At 40.2% G+C, this 23,886-nt stretch overlaps 1 protein-coding gene across 1 annotated transcript in view; it reads left to right on the plus strand.

Moving 5' to 3' along the window:
* The window catches only part of AMMECR1 (AMMECR nuclear protein 1), a 96,238-nt gene that overhangs the window by 8,019 nt on the left and 64,333 nt on the right, over nucleotides 1–23,886 (plus strand). Inside the window, exon 2 of the mRNA XM_058814018.1 lies at nucleotides 16,633–17,158. Coding sequence (XP_058670001.1) covers nucleotides 16,633–17,158 — 526 coding nt within the window. The remainder of the gene's footprint in view (nucleotides 1–16,632; nucleotides 17,159–23,886) is intronic.

The following is a 23,886-nucleotide window of genomic DNA, read 5'->3' on the forward strand; positions in this document are numbered from 1 at the left end:
ATTATACTACTAAGAAAAGGTCTCACCTCATTAGTCTGCTTATGTTGTGCACAGGGAGTTTTATATGGATAGTGAACACAGGCATCCAGAAACAGTCCAGCCAATTTTAGGATCCATTACACTGTGCCTATATTTTCAGTTCAATGTCAATGCAACATCCCTTCCAGGCTAAGACTCTTACTTTGATGCAGTACAATAACCCTGCTATTTTGTATTGAAAAGTCAGCACTGCCAGTCAATGTATGTAAATCTGTCCTTTCCTGCTTCTCTCTCTGCTGGATGTCTGCAGTTGCACTAAAATTGGGGGGGGGGGGGGGGGGGGGACGGGGAGAGGAAAGGGGAAGGGGAGCCCACACACCTATACAAAAACTGCTGAAAATATACTGAAAATCTGTGCTGAGAATAGAGATGCTCCAGCATATTTAAAAAATCAGTTTAAAGAGAAACTATAAAAGCCCCTCTCTTTGATAGTAAAAAAAATCAGAACAGTTAAAATTAGAAATGCGTAGGCATAAAGCATTTCCAGGATCAAACAGAGTATGTTGAAATGTACACATTTGGTAATGCTAAAAATCAGGATCTGCCTCCATACTTTTCTGAATCAAGGTTTGTCCCCTTCTCCATCTGTAAAACTGCACTGATAGCACTCCCTCTCTCTTTTTGCTCACTTTTGTCTTTTCAGATTGCAAACTCTTATTAGCTGTTTTGACTACAGAAGTTCTTAGTAGAAGTTTTTCACTAACCATAATGTCATCTCCATGCTGAAGATTTTAGCTACTAGACCAACCCTAATAGCTTTTCTTTGAAAGACATTAAAAGCTAAACAAAAAGCAAACATCCAAACAACTACCTATATCCTATACCAAATCTGTGGTCATTTACATGCTGAAGTGATGTTGTGAATGGAGACACTTGATTTCATCATCTGCTTTACTTCTCCTAGGAAAGGTCTGATAAGCTTTTTTGGAAGACTGCAGCAGCTTTCTGAGCTTCCAGAGGTTGACACTGTTAGAGTGACAATGACTGAGCAAAAAAGCTTCTGAAATCCTTAAGCATTCACCCAAGTCAGCTATAGAGGGTCAATGGGAGAAGAACCACAGATGAGAAGATTCTGCCATTGAATTGCCCAGACCTGCCTGAGAAAATGAGAGTCTGATAGGGCATCTGGAGTTCTCATCACCTGCTCTGTAACTTTAGATGAAAATTTTGAACATCGTATCTATTTGAAATAAACTGATGGCTGACAAGAGAACAAGGAACAGGAAAGAAAAGAATAGGAACACAAAGTAGAAGGAAAAGATCTGTGACCAGGTCTCTTTTGCTCAGTGTATGCTGAGCTAATGATGCCTCATGCAGGTATCCCACAATCACACTAGAATTAAGAGATGCTGCTTTTCATGAACAGCCTGCTGAAATCACAGATCCCTACCCACTGTATTTTTGTCCCAAGGATTTAGAGTAAAGCACAGGCAGAGCATGCAGCAAGGCACAAGGTCCATCACTGGCACAGTACAGGGAGGAGCTACACCCTCATACACTGACAGTCACCTGAAAACACACAGGTCACCTAAAAACTCCCAGGACAGTGTCTCGTGACGATTTCATAAACAGAATCGAGCAAGTGAAGTTTCTTCCAGTTCAATAACAAAATGAAAATGTCAGTGACAAGGAAGCACAAAACTCAGTTTATACAGAACGCACAAAATACTTTCCTTTTTTTTTAAACAAAAACCCAGTAATTTCCATTTGAGGTAAATCTGAAATATTACATCTAATTAAAAATAAAATGTTTTGTGACTTTTTTTTAAAAATACACATATTTTACTATTCAATTTATATTAACTTGGAAGTGGAAAATGGTATTTTCATTTCAAAAGATGAAAAACTTTATTTTCAGCATGTTAAGATATTTCCTTTAAAAACTAAGAAAATATTTCATATTTTTTCTATATTTCAGTTTAAACAATTTTATCTCAACCTAATCTCAAGAATGATCCCAGTCTTTTCAAACATCTGTTATTCTAATTTAAAATTTAAAAATCATTCAAAATTTTTGTCCACCTCTATTCATAAATTTAAGCTGTATTTACCTCTATTCATAAAGACATGAATATTCAAGCATCATTTTGTCACTAGAATCTTGGGAAAGGAAATACTCAAGAGCCTTTCTAAAATACCTTTCCATTTCCCACCACTGCGTCCCTAGCCGATATTCCTTGTATCCTCATGCAGCAGTAGCTCTACCTTCACTGTGGCAGTCCCTCGTGAAATGTTTTCTAGAATTAGAGTGTGAAGGCTGGAGAGTGAACTTGCTGCTTTTATAAAAAGAGAAGAACACCCAGGAGAAGGTATTTAAATTATGTCCTGAGGCAGAATGAAGTTGATTTATGTCAGGGATTATTTTTACCTCTCCAGTCAGCTAGAAGTCATGCAGCAAAGCCTGCAGAGGCACAGCCATGCAGCATGGCCTGTACCACACTCTGGCAGCGCTAGGAAGCCAAGCCAGCTCAGCAGCAGGCGGAGCTGTGCCCTTGCGAGCCCTTGGCACGGCCCTGCGGGAAGGGCTTCCCCGGCCGAGCTCCCAGGGCTGCTCCCTGCTCAGAGGAGCCCTCTGCAGCACCTGGGCCCTGCAAACCACACTGCACCCTCAGATTGTCACAGCAGACAGACCCTGCAAACCACACTGCACCCTCAGATTGTCACAGCACCTGGACCCTGCAAACCACACTGCACCCTCAGATTGTCACAGCAGACAGACCCTGCAAACCACACTGCACCCTCAGATTGTCACAGCACCTGGGCCCTGCAAACCAGTCTGAACCCACACATTGTCACAGCACCTGGGCACTGCAAACCACACTGCATCCACACATTGTCACAGCACCTGGGCACTGCAAACCACACTGCACCCTCAGATTGTCACAGCACCTGGGCCCTGCAAATCAGTCTGCATCCACACATTGTCACAGCAGCTCTGGACACTCTTGGGTTTGGCTCCTGCACCTACCACTGCACTCATGTCCTGGCATACTGATGAGGGAAAAATGGAATGGTTATGATGGATCCCAAGCCCTGTTCTTCAGTCACATCTCTAATCTGTGCTGAGAGCAGGTGATTTGAACCATGGACACCTGAGACCCTTCTCCTTCCTTCGTTTTTCTGGCCTGGCTCTGACACACAAGTGAATAGATTCTCCCATGCCTGAGACCTCAGTTCAAAGCGCATGACCTTTCCATTGATTGCAGAAATCCTTGCATAGAACTCCAACCAAGTATCCCTGCAGAATATCATTAGGAAAACAAAGCAAACCCCCACAGCTGTGAAATTACCTCTGGAAGAGAAATGTCTATTTCCTTAAGATTTTTTTTTTCTCTGAAAAAGGCAGCATATTTACTGAGTTTTTAACATGTAGATAGATGCATGTATGCAGTTGTCTGAAAGCACATGATCTAAAACACTAAATCTCTGCATTTAATTTTCATGTGTAGGGAAGGAAAATCAGTAAAAATTTTGAATAAATAAATTCTAGTTTTTGAACTAAAAAATGAAAGTAAAAATTTCCAGGAGGCTTGCTATAATAAATAAATTACTTGGATTTAAAATTCTCTTGCAGTGTTTGAAATTAAAACATTGCATCACACTTCCAGTGCTTACCAGCAAGAACAAATTCATTATAAACTAACATATAACTACATTTTCTTCTACCACTGGTGATCAAGCAGCAATGTACAAGGTCATAAATAAGAAATGTAAATGAATTTGTATGTTAATAAATGTAATTATGGATCTATCTGAATTTTAATCACCTAATGAATGTAACTCCTAAATTACACAGGGAAAGAAACTAATTGGATTCTCTGTATCTTTTCTGTGGTGGCTACAAAGTAGTGTATTGTACATTTCCAAGCACTGAGAAAGGGCAATGCTGTGCACAAGGAAGGAGTTCCATCCAGAGGCCAGCAAGTAGCTTGAACTTTATGATGTGCAACTATTCATCTTTTTATTATTTTCATTTTTTTAAGTAGAAATAGCACATTTTAAGAGACATCCCCCCATCCTTTGAAACAAATAAAACTGAGAATCAGTGCGATATGTTATAAAGAAAAAGATTATTATCAAAATAGTATCTAAAAGGAATAGCTTAGAGCTACTCACATACTTCAACCTCTTTAAAATTTCAAACAACACATCTTCACAAAAGCTAAGAAGTGATCTTACACTACTTAATACAGTGTAGAGATGCAGTGGACATATGTGTTTTCCTAATAAACTTGTCTCTGAGTTCTCAACATTATGAATCAGAGCAGCCAAAAGCACTGCATGGAGTAATGCAAAATTAAAAAATAAATTTAAAAATTCCTTACATGTTTTCTGCTAAATATACAGAATGTATATATATTACACTCACAAACTTTATTCCTTTCTTGGCATGAATGTTTATGTCAACATTACTTGAAAGTGAAACAGAAAGCTTATAGTATATTACAGATATAATAGATATAAATAAGATTCTGTCAATTAAAATCCAAAAATTCATATAAGTCCCATATTATATTTGGTTATTTTTTTCTGCTATGAGAAGAATCTCATGTAATTCTTACGAGATAATGACATCTAATAAAGCAGATCAAATTTGCACAGCAGTTTGTAAGTAACAGAACTATTTTTTAATCTCCATCTGACATAATCAAAGCTGATAATAGCAAACCTTCTGGTGAATAAATTATTAGCAATTACACCTAATTTTGGTACCAAAATGAAATGTCAGAACATTCCAGCAGTAGAAAAATGCAATTTGAGTGAGGTTTGTCTCTAGCAGTAGAATAACAGGCTGAGGTCACTTTAAACCAATGTTTGAAATGCAGTGTGTTATTAGTATTTCAACCACTGCCAATTGCATTTACTTACTATAATTATTGTTTCATAAGATTTAGAACAAGCATGTTTTGTTATCTGCTGCAAGATACCATACCACATATTGAGGGGATTCAGATTAAGACTTGTGTTATTGTAAGTACATTCTGAAGCCTAGACTTTATTCTTTATAAATTATTCATATCTCCTCACAACTGTACCTGTTTCCTTTAAAAAATAATCTTGTATGGATTTTCCCTTTCTTCTCAGAGATGGCTGTTCCTCTGATTATCTTAGTCAGGACTCACCCATTACAAGAATAAATTCTTTCCACCACTTTTCCTTTCTTAATTTTCCAAAAGTAATCCTAGTGACCACAGTTCTCTGATGTGAAAGAAGTGTCTAATTTTACAGCTTTCTACGAATTTCATGAATTCCCTTTTTCCAGAGAAGGGTGGTGCAAGAGGCCACCCTGTTTCACCTAGCAAATTACAAGCAAACATTGGAATAGCTTATATGCAACCTAATGTGGTGGTAATGAACAGAAACCTACCTGATAAGGTATGTCATGCCAATTTTTTGCACATTGATGTTGGATGAGGACCAGCAGTGGCCTTGTGAGGGAGCATATTGTTGGAGACGTCATGACGTGATAGTGACTTGTGTGATTTATCCAACATTTTGAAAGCAAACTGTCTTACCTTTAAAGTGGCTACAGTAAGATAATATAATCTGACTTTTACAAATAAAAAGTACATACACTTTCCCTTTTCATCATTTGGAGAACTATCACAGCATTTCTCTTATTGTGCTCTTGTTTATAATAATGATTACCTTAAATATTGACAACCATATATACATTATAATATTAAAGGCTGTATAAACAAATAACTATTTTTCTGACAGATGTTAAATGTTTTAAAATAGAAACTTTAAATGTTTTATAAGCAATAGATTCATAATGTATCAGCTTGGAAAAAAGCCAGAACAAACCCACCAAACAAAAAACCTTCAAACAAATCTCCAAACTTGGATTTATCTATCAAGGAAAAAGAGCTGTACGTAGCATAATTAGCAGTCTTCAAACAAATCTCCAAACTTGGATTTATCTATCAAGGAAAAAGAGCTGTACGTAGCATAATTAGCAGTCATAGCTTATCTCCTTAATTATCTCCCAATTCTTTGAAATGTAGGCTCATGTATGATGTGACTGTATGAATACAAGAGTTCATACCCCTCACTTCATCCATCACAGAACAGCTTTCCTGCATTGCCCTCATGAGGCCCATAAGAATTGAAGGTCTCCATTAAGGCAATAATCCCAATCAAAGCACATTCTTCCCCCAGCAGTTCACAGGGCTCAGGAAGGAGTTAGTCTCCCTGATGCACAATTAGTTTCTCTGATACACATTTTGTTTTTATCTATTGCATTTAGGTTGGGTATTTCTCACGTCCCTCTGAAGCATCAGCTCAGCCCTATTGTCTAGACATACATCCAAACTCTATCCACACAGATCAAATCAGAAGTTAAATCAGACAGAACCAAGACTTTTAAAATGAAAAGAAATGTAATTCAGCAGTGCATAAATCTTATTCTTCCATTGGCAGTGATGCAATTTCTAAAGCTCATCTGGTAATTCTTGTTCCAAAGCAGAAGGACATAATTTTATCTTCATTTAACAGTTTCTCAAATAATTTCCCACATTCTTCCATGAGCTTAGTATAGTACAAACGGTTTTTCTGATATTTTGATTAATTTTTCCCAGTAGTAACAACTAAATTAGTGGACTAGGAAAGTCCATTATTATCTTACAGAATTCTGTTATGGTTAATAAATTTCTAATCTTCATGACCATTTTCATGACTCTGCAGCATGTCCCTCACCCTCCACAATCCTGAGATCCTTCCTTCCCTACTTTCTCTCTGCTCTGCACTTTTTGGTTTTACAGCACTTTCTCTCAAGCCCACAGCCTAGGTGTCTCATGGAGTCCACCCAATAGCAGACTGCAGCTTCAGACCTCTGAGTAAAATAAAATATGAGCACATCTGATGTGGCTTTTCTCCCCTCCTGATCAGCATGACAACATAGTCAATGGCAACACAATTGTGTTAGAGACTTGGCTGTTGCTAAGGAGAAGGGAGCTTGGAAAAATGTGGGAGCAATGTTACTTTAAAATCTGCATGTACACAAGGTCTTTTATACATCTCCTTACCTCTATACTGGGAAAAGGAATATGGCATTATAGTCATGATGTTAATATGTCTCATATGGCATTATTTCTCTACTCCTTGGATAACCAAGGAGGGCTACCCATGGGGTCAATATTTATACAGAAGATAACCATCTTCTTCACTCCATCAATGTTATTTAGATCTATGTAAAATTTGGGGGCACAAGAATTTTGCATCTCCTTGGTGCTGACAGCGCTTAGAACAGCCTTAACTTGGTCTACTTCTCATCCTTTTCTGTTTATGTCCTTGGTGCAGGTAGTACAAAGAAAGGATTTTACTTATCCCCTTCTCTTCCCCTGCAAGTTCTCTATGCTGCTCTCTTGACTTTGTTCTCAGAATTTCTTATTTCCCTCTCTGCCTGGCAGACAAGGCAAACTTTGGGACCCTGTACTATTAGTGTCATCACAGGGCAGAGCAGAGGTTCCATTCATGTTTCCTGACTGGCTGTGAGCTGCATGCTAATGTGACAGCCTGGTAAGTATTTGAGAATGTCACTTCTAGCAAAATAACTGTCCTGAATGGTATTTATCATATATAAAACCACATATATATCAACAAAAAACCCCAACAAAATTCAACTCTAATACATATTTCAAATGAGATGCCCACAGGCACTTACAACATGAGTACATGTCAGTAGCCATATGTGCTGTAATCCTCCTCTTTATACATAGACCCAGCATAATCCTTTCATGCACCATGTATCTAATCTGTATTCTCTGCTTTGGAAGCAAGATTAATCTCAAACTTTCAGAATTAATTCAAAGGCATTAACTAGCTTTCAAATCTTCATTATTTTGGCAACCAAGTAGTTAAACAATGTGGCAAATGACCAAATCATTTCTGGTACCACTTCATTTCAGGTTCTTTAAAGCCCTGCAGCTGAACCACAGCTGGGTACTTAATACAAGGTTTTATCTTTTGGGGGAATGTTACTTTTAAATGCTTAATAATTATGAATTAATTTCCCATTTTTTTATAAGCAGGGGATCATAATGAACTCATTTGTTATTCATGTGAATGTCAAATGTGTTCCCATGGGAGTTTTATTCTAATTCACTATTAGTTAGTGGACTCATAAAATAAAATGTTATCCATTTTTTACTTTGAGCATGTAATGCTTGGTAATTGTTCATCAAAGGGCAAATGTAATATTTTCCTTTGATAACTTTCATTCTGATTTAACTAGAAAGAGAACTAGTTTGAGAGTAAGGGTACCTCTAGAAAGAGAAGTAGATTTGATAAGCTGTGAGCCTTTCATTTAAAATGCAATGAATGAGATTATCATAAGCTGGTATTTTAAAAAGCAGATGTATTATACCATAAGTGTACATGTCTGAACTACATGGATTTAGCATAACAAGACAAGCCATACACAACATATATTGTTTAATGATAGTTCACTGAAAGACATATTTCAGTATTCCACAGCAGTTTTCAGGCAGCTGTTCTATTGCAATAGAAAATTTACAGGTGAGAGACTTACAGGTCATGGCAGAATCTGAATGTGATGACACTGGACAGCTGGACTTTGATCTGTGAAAACAACCACAAAGTAAGCAATAGAAAAACAGAGAATTCAAATTCTTATGTGATTTTTTTAACAGTTAAACACATACGATTTTTTATTAAATTATTTTCAAATTTCTTCTATATCCCTAATCTAAATGGAGCATTAGTTGGAAAGACCTACCCCATGTACAGATAGCCCTGAAATATTTCAGTGCCTTAGATCTGACATGCTGCACTAGGATTCTCAACAACTGTGTCACAGGGATACTTCCAATCTTGAAATGCTCTTCAGAAATGCTAATCAAAACAAATGAATTATTATTGAGATGCAGTTTCAAGGGAGATGGTAATAAACCCAGAATCTCATTTATAATTGGAGCCTGTAGATCAAAAAACTTATACATTTACTTGAAAATACACAATGAGAGATGTTCTTTTTTTTTTCACTTTAAGTAACAAGGATATGTTTTTTGGTATTAGGAATGGAAATAATAGTTTCCTCAAATCATATGTATGGTATTTAAATCAAAATATGTTATTATTGTGCAATCTCTGGCAGTCAGTAGATTATTAGAATATTAACTATGAAGAAACCACTGAGAAAAACAAACATGCAAATCAAAGCTCAGACACAAGTCTTGATTATCACAGATATTTCTAGATGTTGAAAACTGAAACTTCACCTTTTATAATATTTAGCAGGAAACATAATAAGTAACAATGCTTCCTGAATTCTATGACTTCCTTCATAGTTTAAGAAATAGTATTTATATTAATTTTCTAAAATATGTTTTACTTCATTTAAATAATGATCATGTTAATAAAGAAAAGGTCTTCTTCTACTTGTAATGGCAGACTGAGTTATATGGATAATGTGAAAAAGGAATATCAGAATTAGTGAATGAAAGGAAAAGTACACAAGAGAGGTAACACTTTTGAAGCTTGCATGTTTACCAGCTGCTTTTTACTCAAAATTAATGCAATGTGTTTATTTTATACATTAAACAACTATGACAGAAATTATCACCACCAGCAGGCAGCTTGAAGGCCCTTACCTAGAGTGAGAATACAAATGTGGGAGATAAGAAAAATGGGAAGACATAAAGTTTAGTGGGGTTGGCTATTGATCTAGGAAAATATCACTTTCCTTGAAAACAGAGGCTAGCTCAGGAGACCTAGAAACTGAGAAATCATTCATCAATTTACAAGGGGACCTACCAGTTTAAAAGGCCTGGGTTTGAACTCACCATTCTGTAACAGTGAAATTCTATTTACCTCGCTGGAGTAATTTGATTTATACATGTCTGAAAGGAAAACTGACTATTGTAACAGAAAGAAATGAGAAAATGTATTGGAGAACAAGAATTCTACAGAAAGAAAGCAATAAAACTAATGAAAATGTAGCTATGAATAAGTCAGGCACTGAATTCCACCAGTTCCAACAGATCCAATTCTATTCAGAAACTTGCAGAAGTTGGGGTTCAGGACTGCTAGTCCCCTCCATAAAGATACAAGAGTTAGGATTTGGTGCTCATGAGTTGTTTGGCTTTTCCTACCCACTTGAAAGAAAAGAAGAATTTGCAGGGCTGAATAAGTGAAAGCAGATAGGGGTGAGGGTGAGCCTCAGCCACACTGGTGGTGCCAGTGAGGAAAGGAACAACTGCAATGACAAGGGCTTTTCCAGAGCCCTGCTGGCTTTTCGCCACAGAGGGTAACAGCTGCTCTTAACTAACACTCCATTTACAGCAAGTCTCTTTTAAGACAATATATTCAGTGGTTTTAGTAGTTCATAGTGCTGAAGGACCAGCACCTTTATGGCAAAACACTGGCATTTGTCAGTTTTTACTTTGCACAGAAAAAGAGAGAAGTGCAACAAAGTGACATAAGTGGTGATTTTATCAAACCAGTCACAGAAAGGAGGATCAACATAACATTCAGGGTGACATGTACAGATCAGAACTTGAAGATATAAGGGTAAGTAATTTAGGCATTGAGTATAAAAAAGGCTGATATTCTAGGGAGAAAGGAAAAAAATACAGTTGATAAATAGTAATGCATTACAATAACAAAGATGGAAAAATACTTCAGTGCCCTGCTTGCATATTTTTAGAAGCTGCAATAGTCTGCTAATGAACACACTTTCAAAACAACAGCTAAAATATTATACTAGGAGAAACTAAACCCATCCAATATCAAGTGACTAGATGTTTCCACCTGGAACAGTGGAAGTAGTCCTTGACCATCTTAAGATTCAAAGATTCTTTTATAGAACTGAGAATGATAAAGGGCAGCAGAAGGATTTGCTGAGTTTTCACTGCTCACAAAGATTAAAGAAAAAAGTTCTTCAGTCTCTGGAGAAAAGAACAGTATATCTCATTTCTTTGAAAGGAACAGAGAGATGACAGCTTCAATGCTATCTGAACTGTGTAAAATACCAGAGCAAGGGAGCATGAACCTGAGCTAAGAATGGACATTAGAGGAATGGAGGTGGAATTCCTTAACACCAAAAGCTAGATGACATGTGCAAAAAGATAACAAAAGCAGCAGCCAGAAGAAATCAAATCATTTCATGAGAAAATTAAATAGCACCTGAAAAAGGAAGTTCAACATAGTCTCATAACAAAAGGAAGATCAGAATTTATGCCTGTTGGCTTCCTCACACTGGAGCATTTCTGTCATCCTCATCAACTAACATAATTAATAATAAATTGGTACTGTTAACATTAATCTTTTTTCTGAAATTGCTGCTCCTTGCATTAACTAAATTTATATGAAAGTTTCATATTGGTATTTTTACATGAGATACAAAATCAAGTGCTGGCCCCTTGGGATGGCTAAAGGAATAAGCAGGCTTGTAATTGTGGAATTCTGATCAGATTTTAATTCTTAGCATACCATCACCATGCATTTTATCTTCCTAATCCACTCATACACTTGGAAATGAATTATTATATTTTTTCCTAATACACCTCAATTGTTGTGCCCTAGTTGACTGCTGCTGAGGTTCATTGGTGGTGTCTGTATAACTGCACTGGATAAACAGACACTGATATTGTTCTAATTAACTTACAACTCTTAAAGCTCTCACTCTTCAGAACTGAGAAATGCTATTAATACAAATAGTTCTCCACAGCAGCGGCAAACATTTTGTGAAGGAGACTAACTACAAACAGCCATGTCAAAAAATATATCCTAAGGCTTATTATTAATGTATCAGCTAGCATAAATCACTGTAGCTTCACTGACCTCAATGCAGCCATGGTGAATTCATATTGAGAATACAGCTACATAAGCTACATCTCCTTTTACCACTGTACAATGGAAAAATACATTGAGAAGGATAGGATATGGTATTAACATAATATTTGAGGAACATTGCAGCTCATAGAATTAGTTGAAAAGAATTCCATTAAAAAGCTTCTACTAGTCTCACCTTCCATTTATTACAAGTGCTTTGAACTTTATGTTTTTAATTAAATAATTTTTCTAACTCCATTGACACACTTAATGCTTTTATCTCTAGTTCAGAAACTGTTCAGTCCTAGATTATTTACTTTGACAAATAACAGTTTAGAATGCATGGTTATTGTTTGCTTTACTTGTTTGTTTTGGAGGGTTTATTTGGTGGGGTGTTTGGTTGTTTGTTTTGTTGTGGGGTTTTTTAATGCCCAAACTAATGCCCAGTTTTACAGTGCAAGCTCAGATGGTTCTAACAGGACCAAACTCTAAATTCACATTGGAGTGAAAAATGCCTGTAAAACAATGTGAATTTTAAAATAATACAGATTGGATTCACAGTACAGTAAAATGATAACATAGTCCAAAATATGACACAGGACCAGAATTCCAGTAAAAAAACATGTGAGGGCCTTTTGTCTGCTGGCTGTTATCACATCCGGAGATGATTTTTTGTACAAGATTTTTTAGAATAAACTTCAATAGGTGTTTGATATCTGGAACAATAGCAGGATATGGCCTCTAAATGGTAGGAACAATTGCTGTTCTCAGACATGTGCAAGTTAACTTTCATTAGCTTTGTTAGATTTTGTGCACATTTTCTGGCCTAGATTCAGGGCTGCATCTAATTTCTCCTGGGGACAGCTGAGGCACTGAGTGTAAGTGAAGAATAGAAACTATTCTGTCTAAGCAGAATATACTGAGGAAAACTCACATGAGCCTCAAGAGTGTGATAGACCAGTTTGGGAATAATGTGAGAACGTAATACAAGCAAACCCACTTTCTTTCTAGCTACACCCTTGATGCCTTGTAGGCTGCAGAGCAAGGGAAGAGTTGCCTAGACTGGCTCTACAATGGGTGGAAACTCTTCAGACCAAAGGAATTTTTAGCATGTAAATCTTCCAGTTTTATGGCAGGCCCACCCAAAAAAAAGCTCATTAGGATGGGAAGATAGATAAGATTTAATTTTGGAAGATGTATGTACAGCCTTTTCTCTAGAATAGTAACTAACAACTCCATAGACATGCTAGCTGTTTATATAGTTCAATTTTCGAAGGGATTACTTTTTACAGAATTATTTGTAGTATAATATTTCCCTCAGTTCTCAGAAAGTGGAATATTCTATATTTTGAAAAGAGGACTTTCTATTTCCCTTTCCTTCATTGTTTAGCTCTGACTTTTCTACAGTCCCAAGCATAAATGAATTTCCTTCCCATTCAAGGGCCTTTATCTTTCCTCGACTGGTTTTCTTTACCTATTATTTAAAATTCAAGTATTTCTGTGATTTCTGACAGTTTCCCCATAAATATGTGAAATGCTGCTTTAGGCTGCATCTTCTAATTTTTCACCAGCACTGCTTCAGCTGCCCAAAGCCATTAATTCTCAATTTTGTGTAGCCACTCCAAGAGATCAACACAGATTTTTGTGCAGCCCTCTGATAAACCAGACTGGAGAATTGATTTGGCTGAAAAATAATAGATGGAAAAGAGTGGTTTTATACTTGATCTTCAGCCTCACATCTGCACAAACAGCTGCATGAACACATCAGAATGGGTGGGGCAGGAAAGAGAACAATTAGCTGAGGTAGAACTGCTTAAACCAACAATTACTACTCCTGCAGAAGTGCACATGGAGCCAAACAGCCTAAATGTGCTATTTTAAGTACCCTTTTAAATCCCTCACCTGTTCCAGAGCCTATTAAAAGAATTGATACTAATAAGGCAAGGATTATATCACTCCTGCTTACAGATGGAGCCAAATTTTGGCTCATTGTTTCCTTGTTCTGGTTGAATTGTCTTCTAATTAGATTGTAGGAAACATAATGGGGAAACATAGATGATCTTTTGGCCCACTTAACAACAATCTGACTTCTACTACAGTCGGTGCAAATTTTACCTCGGATTCAAAGGCAATTACATTGTGTCTGTCAGGATATCATTTCCCCCAGATACTTATAATTCTGATTATTTTGTTTAAGAAGGGCAATCCTTCAGAGCAGCATCAGATCACTGAGAAACATATTTCTGCAAATAATTCTGTGTTTACTATAATAACTTACAGCCTTACAGCTATTTTCAAGAATAATAAGCTGTGCTTTTAAATTAAAACATTAATTTTAATCTGCTACTTGTAACAAGTGACTTTTCTGAAATCACTGCAGCTTTAGAACGAGGTGAGCAATAGCGCTTAACAGCTGCAGTCATAAAGGAGAGCTACATCACTCCTAAATTGCATTGACCTAATTGCACAACCATTCTGCTTCTGTTGGTACTGCTAAAGAGTTTGTTTTTCATCCAGAGTTCACTTGGGACACTTGACTCCATGAGGCACAGCACTGTCATCAACCAACAGGAAAGAATCTGCTAAAGTTAGCAGAGCATAGAAGTACATTCAGGGTTTCTTGTAGTAAGAAATGTTAAAGTCTGATACTTTACTGAAGCAAAGGACCAATGAAACACATGCTGCTATTAACTAAAGCCATATTATCCCAAGAATAAATGCTCCTTCAAATAGAAATGGAAAATTTCCATTGAGCTATGAAGAACATTTTGTGAGGCTGCAGTTCTCTCTACTTCAAGATATCTGATAACAGAATTCTGTCTTCCTGATTCCACTAGTTTCCACAGCTGTGTTTGTATATTTGTTGTTGTCTTTACCTAGACAGTTGGTATGCATTACATGCACTGAGGTAAAATAAGAGCACAACTATAGGCAAGTACAGCAGAGAACATCAGCAGAAGTGGAAAAAGGAAGGTTTTTCTAATGATTAAGTAATATACTTAGTTTACCCTTTCATTCAGGGACCATTTAAAATATAATATGTTATCAAAAAGTTATCACTATTTATTATCAGCCGTCTTGATATTGCATAAGGATATCAGTCCTAGCTCTGAGCCTTACAATGAATCTTCCAAATATCTGTTCCAGTGGAGTGAACAATTAATCTGTCTGAATTGTAAGCTTTTGCAATTACTGAATATTTTTATAAATATTGGTGTTAAATAATATAGGATGTTAAAAAAAAGAGAAAAAAGACAGAATTCAATACCTGGAGAAACTATTTTCCCAAAAGCAACAGAAGGTGTCACTGCTAACTGATTTTAAACAAATGAATCCCTCAGTAGAAAACACTGTCTTTGTTTTGAAAGAAACTTCAGCATTGTTTGGGAAGGTAATTGGGTTCCCTTCTCAAGTATTCACCAGCTCCAAACATAAACATTACATTTAAAAATGGAAAAGACTGCTTCACACCATCTAATTCTCCTTTCTGTTTGCTATTATTCCCTGCAGCTGTTTTACTTCAGGCTATGAATCACAGTCAAAGCAAGAGGAGTTTACCCAGTATTTGGACAGAAACCTCCAAAGAGCCTTTTAACCCATTAGTATAGGAGATCTAGTGATTTCAGAAACATAATTTAAGATGCTGTGAAAATTAATATGAGGATGCTGGAGAAACCATTTCCATCAAGAAATGTAAAACTGAGTCTCCAAGTAGTTTGAAACTGAAATCTTTCTGTATATTTCATTTCAGCTTCTGTAACGGCTGTCTCTGTAAACTTGTGATATTATTTTAACTCTGTGTGGCAGTCCTCACCCCCTTGTCTTCCTTGATACTGTAGTGTTGCTAGTCTATGTTAAACAGCTGTTACATCCCATGCCAGAGATGGCTGCATAACACTGACGGGTGAGGTGTTATTTTCTAAATATACTTAGAGATTTTGAAGTACTTTGTGGCTGCTTGCAAGTCTCTCCATTCAGAGATATCTACATGTGAGGCTAATGTAAAACAGTAATATAAAACACATTTCCTCTCCTTAATAAGCTTAATTTTTGGTTTCTGGAGAACAGCAGAACTCACATCCTTTTTCCTCTGGACTTCCCTTCCCTAGAGGTCCCTGCCGGGCTGCCCGCACCCAGCGCCGTGGTCTCACCGGGTCATGGCTGCTGGCTCTGCAGCTGCGGGCCTATGCTCCGAGCTGCTATTTACTGGTTGGGAATTGCCAAAGCTGTAATTAAAAAAAGATATATTTTATATATATATATATACATATAAAGCTCGTGGCTTTTAGCCATCACGATTGCATGCTTAATAGCGGCATCCAAGCACTCTCTCCAGGCTCCCAGCCTGTCGGCTCCAACACAGCCCTCCCCTTCTCTTCCCCAGAGAAAGGCATTTCAGGTCACTTGAATTATTTAGCGGGGTGTTTTTAACCATCTCAAGGGCTTTGCTCCTGCCGTGCGGCGCCTGCAGAGCTCGGGTTTGTGGGTTTATTTTATTTTTTTCTTTTTTTTTTTTAGCACGCGAGGTGGAGTTGCTCCACTTCCCTGGCAGAAGGAGGAGATAAAGCGCGGGGGGAAGGCGAGAGGGGCGGCTTGGCGTGTGGAGGGGAGGGGAAAGGCCGCCACACCTGCGGGCCGCGCTGCCCCCTCAGGCCCGGCCCTGGCCGCCGGGGCCGCTCACCGGGTCGCTCTAACGCAGCTCTCTCTGTCTCTTCTTCCTCCCCCCCTCCCCCGCCGATCCTCCACTCCCTCCCGCTCCTCATTCATCCTCCCCTCTCCCGCCCCCTCCCCGTGCAGGCGAAGCGGGCGCGGCAGGAGGCGGAGCGGGCCGCCGCACGTCCCCCGGCCGGCCGGCCGGCCCCCCCGCCATGGGTCGGAAGCGCTGCGTGGGGGGAGACGGCTCCAAGATGGCGGCGGGTTGCTGCGGGGTGAAGAAGCAGAAACTCTCCAGCTCCCCTCCCTCGGGCTCGGGCGGCCCGGGTGGCGGCGGCGGCGGCTCCCACTGCGGCGGGGCGGCGGCGGCGGGGGGCGAGCCGGGGGCGCTGCCCCCGCCGGGGGGCCCCCGCCTGAACGGCATCGGGGGGCTGGCGGGGGGCGCCGCCGGCTGCGCCCTGTCCCCGCCGCTGCCGCCCAGCTGCGGCGGGGGCCCCGCCGGCCTCTCCCCGCCGGCCTCCTCGCTGCTCGCCTCCCCCGGCTCCGGCGGGCCCGGCTGCAGGAAGATGGTGGTGTCGGCCGAGATGTGCTGCTTCTGCTTCGATGTGCTTTACTGTCACCTGTACGGATACCAGCCCCCGCGGAGCCCCCGCTTCACCAACGACCCATAGTGAGTATCGGCGCGACCGCCCGCGTGGGCGCCTCGTGCGCGCCCGTCCCGCCCGGCTCCCCCCCGGCCGGGCGCCCTCCCTCACTCCCTCCCCGCCGGCTCCCGCCTCCCGCCCGGCACCTTCCCCGCTGCCGCCGCCCGGCCGCTGTCCTCGCTTGGCCCCACGCCTGTCCCCGGGCCCGGCCCGCGGGCGCCCCCGCTCCCCGGGAGCTCGCCCCGGGGAGCGCCGCGCTGCCCGCCAGCTCCGTGACTCCTCCCCGGCCCCTCTCGGCCCGTCGCTCCCGGGGCTCGCTGGTGACATCTCCCCTGTGATCCCTCACACCTCTAGCAGCGCCCTGCTCCGAGCGGCCGCCTTTGTGGCAGGCTCCGTGGGCAGTGCCCTCTCCCCGCTCGTGGGCTGTGTTCAGCAGCCCCCGAGTAGCTCCCTCCTCGCTCAGTTTCACCAGTTGTCCTTACTGGGACCCCTCCACTAGGCAGCCTCTCGCTGTCCGTGTGTTCGGCTTGAGGGCGGGCCTCTCCTTCACCAGTGCTGGATGGTGAGTACCCAGTGTAACAGCCCTGTGTGCGAGTCCTGGATTTGTGAACACTGGTGTACCTGTACATTCCCCGTGCCAGGCACTTGTAACGCTACTTTGGTCTCATACCGTTCAGAGTCCTTGCTTTGTAATGACTCGTGAAGATCACCCAGTGTTAGACATCCCGAGTAATCCACCACATCAAATTCCCAGAGTTTTGAACAGATCACATAAACACCTGTTACTCCCATCCTCCCTCTGCCTCCCAAGCTTCCTTGCAAGAGTGTCCAACAAGGGCCTGTTTTATTCCCATCCCTGGCCACTCTTGTTCAGTGTTTGTCTTGAACCCTGTGCCACACTGCCTTCAGAAGTGACCTGCCAGGACTGTCTTGCCCAGCATGTCAGCACCTGCAGCCTGCCTGTGCTGGGGAGCCGGGCATGCTGCTGCAGATAAGCTCAGACACTTCTGACAGGAAGTTCCTTCCTCTCAGCCGGGATGAGTTACCGAGTTGCTGCATGATCCAAGTCCGTTTGATTGCAGAGTTAACGTAAGGGGTTGTTGAAATTGAGTTTCTGCTGTTTTACTTTGCTTTTAAATGGAACGGAGCTCATGTGGTGAATTTCCAAGCTCCAGCTGAGACTCGATGGTGTTGGTCCACCAGAGTGCATGTCACTTTTTTCCTATTATGTATAGCATGACAAGTTTGTGAGAACCTGTGCTTTCTCAGTCTTTAATGAGTACAGATTTTCTGTGTATGTCCTGGACCCTCGTGCACCTTCACCAGTGCAAACAGTTATTGTGCAATCTGTGTTTCATTAATGAGATGTAGTGTATGCTTCTTGGTGTTTAAAAATGTATTGATAATCTTATTTGTAGTCCTTGCTGTTCTAACACCCAGGATCTATACATCTCTTGCATACTTTCAGCTGCTGTCATGACAACCCAGCTCTGTGGATTCCTACTTAACCTGCCACCCCAGCAAGTCTTCCCCATATGCTCTTCATAACTCCTATGTGATTTCATCAGAGTACCAATAATGAAAGGAGGGCAGGGAGACTCCACTGTGAGTTTCTTTACCCAGGTCTTTTGCAAATCCATGTCTGTCCTTTTGTAGATACCAACTGTTCAGCATCTGCTGCTCTCAGTAGCCATTTTGCTGTGCATTGTCCTGTGTCTGTTCTCCATCCCAGACCACTATAGGTTGCAACATCAGCTTTGTGCTGTTTCACTTTTTCATTGCTGTAAGAGAGTTTAATTTTGTCCGTCTCTGTAACAATATTACATTGGTGTTACGGTTTTTTATCTGTGTTGTAGAATGATTTCTTGAACAGATTAGTTCTGCTGTCTGTTTTATTACTGGAGGAAACTGAGGCAGGCGTGAAGATTTCAGCACTAAAATGTTTTCCAGTAAGCACTTTGATTCCTCTTAGTAAGCAGTAAATCAATTTAATTTTTTCCCCCTGCTTCTTACTTTAACGACAACACAATTGCAAACTAAGTAAAATTATTTGAATTTTTCTGAAATTCATGTGTTCTTCAGATTTAGTTGCTAGACCTGGTGAAAAGTTGTTGCATCAACTTCTGAAATTTTTGACTTCAGAAAGTGGCACTGTCATTAAAATTAGTACTGTAATTTCTGATTATTCCCACGCTTGTGCCAGCATGCATGGTTATATAGATCAGGAAATGATCTAAGAATAATTTTATATTTTTCCCCAGTTGGTTACAGAGTTTGGTTCTCTCTGGATCATTGCATGGCTTCACAAACATTTGTGCCTGCACAATTGTGAGGTGGGAATAAGCAGACAGATGGCAGAACTGCTGCTTTCAGCAGCCTTGTGAGCTGATTACGTTTGTGCAGTTGGGGATGCAAGTTTGAAAAAGTTGTTCAGTATTACACGTAAAATTATAGGTTGGTGAATAAATTGCTCTTGCTAAGTGTTCAGAGGCAGCATGATTTCTAGCATTCACAAGATTTGCAGGCAGTCTTAGTGATAACTGGGTAACTCACACAGATTAGATGTTGGCTTTGAAGCTGGGCTCCATCCTGCACAGCAAGAAAATCCTGAATGAGAGCTGGTGTTTTTCAGTGAATGGGTATTGCAGCTTTCTGCCTCAAGTTCATTTGGAGGTTTTGTCTATGGACTGAAATATGTGGTCGAAGAGCAGTGGCCTAAAATAAGGATTTGTATGTAAATGATAGAGTTATTTTTTAAAGTGATGTTAATTACAGGGAGGATGAAAGACCTGTGAGCAGGTATCCTCACACAAACATGACTCGTATTCCTTGCAGGTCTTTGAACAATGAAACTGGGCATGATCAAAGAAAAGCAGGTGGCTGAATCACTTGGGCAAGGGGTTCTGGCATGTTGTCTTTAGAACAAAACCTGCTTGTGACACCTCTGGATTTTTTCTGATGCCAAGATGAGGACAGCATCAGGGCAGGAAATTCAAGGCAGTAGGAATGAGTTGAAAAGCTTGTTTTGAAAGGGTGTGGGTTTTGAACTCCAGGGCAGCCCATACATGGATGAAACAGTTGGCATTTTCCTATCTCTGGAGTTCCTAAAGCACAGAGAATAGGGTGTGGAGGGTATTGCTGGGGAGGTGTTGGGTTGGAGGGGGTGGTGACTCATGGAGTTAAAAGAAGATAGCTGGAAGACATTGAATATCTCCAGCAGTGTTTTGTTGAGAATAGCCTGAGCAAGTTCTTTCAGCCAAAACTTCCTCTCCTCTTGTAGCCTCCATGGATCTGTTAACATTTTATTCTGTCTCTCTTAATTGAAGAACTTTCTCATACCTTTATTTCACTTCACTTTTGATTGCACTCTAAGCCACCCTTGCCCTTCTTCACAGGATGTGTCCTGCAGGGCCTGTGCCTTGCTTCCACCAATGTGATGGCTCTCACACTACAGGTTCAGAAGGCATGTAGAAATTACCCTGGCTGTGTGAACACTGATACAAAATTTGAAAATTGCTGACCCAGACAAAATTGTCTCTAGGACAAAATGTTGTTTAGACGCTGATTTTGAGACTCAGTTTCATGAGTAAAACTACAGAACACCGAACTTGTCCATAGAAATGAATTGTAAGGGAATGCAGGAAGAATTGTAAAAGCATTTTAACCCACTCATTTATGGAGAATGAAAACTGAGCAGCCTGTTTTACCTTTCTGACAAGTAACTTCTATCCCTTTTGCTTTTCTGGTTTGATCTTGTGCAATACACAAGATGGGCCATCATGATTAGTGGAAACAATACCATGTCCTGCCTTCTGTTGTGAAAGTGGAAAGGAAGTGTCTACCGGTGTGAAGGGGCTCAAGGTTTACACTACTGCTCACTGCTGTTTTCCTTCTAGTAGGAAAATGTTTGAGTGGAAGTGCAAGAAGGTTGTGACAAGAGAGGGAGGGTAAGTGTGTGAAGAGGAGTTCAGTTGAAGCTGTGCTGTGGGGAGTGAGGAGGACTTTTTTCTTAGAATCTCACATCTCTGGTGCCTGTAATGATTTCCCTTGGTACACAGAAATAATCTTTCTGGGTTTTTGTCCTGCACAGTGTCTCCTTCAAGCTCTTCATCTTGCCTACTTAATTTTAATATCAGCATCTTTGTGGAGAAGACATTGTCTGGCAGTCCATCAGGTTAACTTTTTTGTCAGTTGTTTGCTTTTTGTAGTCTCTTCTTGAAGGTTTTGGCTAGTGAGCAGGATTATTTTAGTGGTGCCTACCTGTACTTGACACAATATGTAAGGGGAGTCATTTGTTCTGCCCCTGACATCTGGTATTGGTAACCAAGAACACAAGTTTGCACCTGGAGTGAGAGTTGGGGCCTGTGCCCTGCTTCCCACCTGTCTGGAGAGCTCTTTGGAAATTGTATTCAAACGCCCCAATGAAGATGGCTCACATCTTCCTCATCTCTCAGAGGTGTGTGCTGGAGGCAGTGGGTGGTTCCTGTAGCCGAGCTCTGTACCTGTGGTGGTTCTGAGGCTTTGGGGAAGCTGACAGCCCTGTGTGCACGAGGAGGTGTTGCTGGCTACCACACTCTTTGCTAGGAATAATCTCAATGGTTTGACCATCTTCTGTGATTGATGACCTCTGGATTAAAATATTGTCCAGGTGATAGCCAATTTTGAGCTGAAGACTTAGCTCAGAAATTTATCTGTTCCTTTCTTCATTGATGTCTTGTGGTATTTTGCAGCAGCTGTCTGGCTACAGGACAGAGGTGCAGCCATGTTGATGTGCCTGATTTTAGTATTTCATTGTGTTTTCAAGTCTTAAGATTTGTTAAATTACATAATCTGAAAGGGTATGGGGTAGCACTACTACACTGCCTTAATATTTTGTTACTGAAGTTTGGAAACATTTCCATTCAATACAGTTTAGAAATACAGAGTTAGCTAGTCTTGTACCCATTAGTTTCCTCACTCAAAGACTTTAAGCTGTGATTCTACTCAAAATGAGTACAACTTAACCTTGTGGTAAAGAGACAGTTCCAGAGTTACTGGAATTCAGGACTTCTCCTTAGTTGCTGTGTCTTGGTAAAGTGTTGGTAATGGTGGAGAATGGCTGGTAATTTAGATTGAAATAGCTCAACATCTTCCAGTACAGCCCCAAAGCTGATTTTCTTGCAGTATTTGCTGTCCAGTGCTTTCTAGTAAGGCATTGAAGAGAGATGGGACTTGTCTGTAGGTGTGTACATATGCACACATAGTTGCAGTTGATAGGATTTCATGCTTTTCTCAATTTCTTGTTTCTTGGCTGCAGCCTGACCTCCAGCTTTAGTCTCTACAACTTACTGTAATGTTGGAACCTTGCATTTAACTCCTTGCTTGCTTTGGTATATGCTTCTTTACAAGCTTTTTTTTGAAACTTTATCTGGAAACTTAGAATTTCATGTTGTCTTAAAAAACCCAGCAGTGTTATTTCTCTGTAATCCCTACACAGAGCTGATCTCTACCTATTGTCATTACTGCTCTTGATGCCAGGAATATGAAATTTTGTTGTTTCTCTGCAGGACTTGGTTGTATGGCAGTGGAGACTTACACTGTTTTGTGGCAGACTCAGTAATAATTTATATTTATTGTTACATTCCAATATTACACAACAGCTATAATGATTGTTTGGTCATGGCCAAAGATCAACAAGGAAACACACAGGGAAGTGTTCTTTCACATCTGTGTGTCTCTCTGACTTCATTCTGGTTTTCATATGCATGTCATGTGGATTTGTATAAGGTTCAGTATTTTCTTCTGAATTAATAGGGTGTATTGGTCTTTACTGTTGAAGGTTAAATGTTGGAACATGAAGTAGAAGTTCTTTCTGAGTGGCATTTTGTGGTATATGCTTTGAAAATATAGTACAGTAGAGAATGTGTATTTTGGCTGGCATTGGCAGTGCTCAGCAGGGAATTCCCAGCATATTTGAAAGCAGATCTGGTGAATGCATCTTGGTGCAGCAGAGGGGCAGGCGGGATAGGGTTGCATGGCTTCAAAAAGAAGTTGCCTTTGCCAGTAGGTTCATCCTCTGATATGATTGGAGAACTGGGAAAATAATGCTATGATAAACTCCAAATTAGGTTATCTGTAATTTAAAGACGTTTTCCTTCATAAGGTCACTTTAGTAAGCTGTCCTTAAATGCACATGAGGTAGTTTCTATTAATACAGGAAATCAAATCATTGGCAGTCTTAAGGATAGACCCTGGTTTTGTTTCTTTAGCTAAAAGCAGTCACCACAAAGTCATTCTAAGTGCTCTGATTCTCTGCAGTACTAGTTCTGCTAATTGTTCTCATACTCCTTGTAGGGTGAAGAGGAGTTAGGAACAACCTCTCCTTGTGCCATCAGTCTGGTCTTTCATTTTTATTGCCTCCTTTGCTTTAGTTACATTCATATTGTTTGTAATATTTTCTTTATTCAATTCAGTGCTTTGTGTTCCTGCTAAAGATTTTCATGGAAATTCAAATTTTAACGTTGTTTTTGACATTTAAACTCTCTGACTGTCAGGAAAGTGTATTTTTGTGTCTAGATTGTTTACTTTACACATCTAACTTAAGTATTTTTTTGCTAGAAATTGTTGAAACGTTAATGATTTAGGAATGCAGGTATTTTATTTGGAGCTGCTGAAAGAATATGCAGTTCTGCCTTCTCTTCAGTTGTGAGTTAAATATAATAGTAATGTTATCTAGCACTGAATGGTAAACTAAGAGAAATTTAATGTTGGCACT

This window comes from Ammospiza caudacuta, chromosome 14 (genome assembly GCF_027887145.1).
Source record: "Ammospiza caudacuta isolate bAmmCau1 chromosome 14, bAmmCau1.pri, whole genome shotgun sequence".
Classification (NCBI taxonomy): domain Eukaryota; kingdom Metazoa; phylum Chordata; class Aves; order Passeriformes; family Passerellidae; genus Ammospiza; species Ammospiza caudacuta.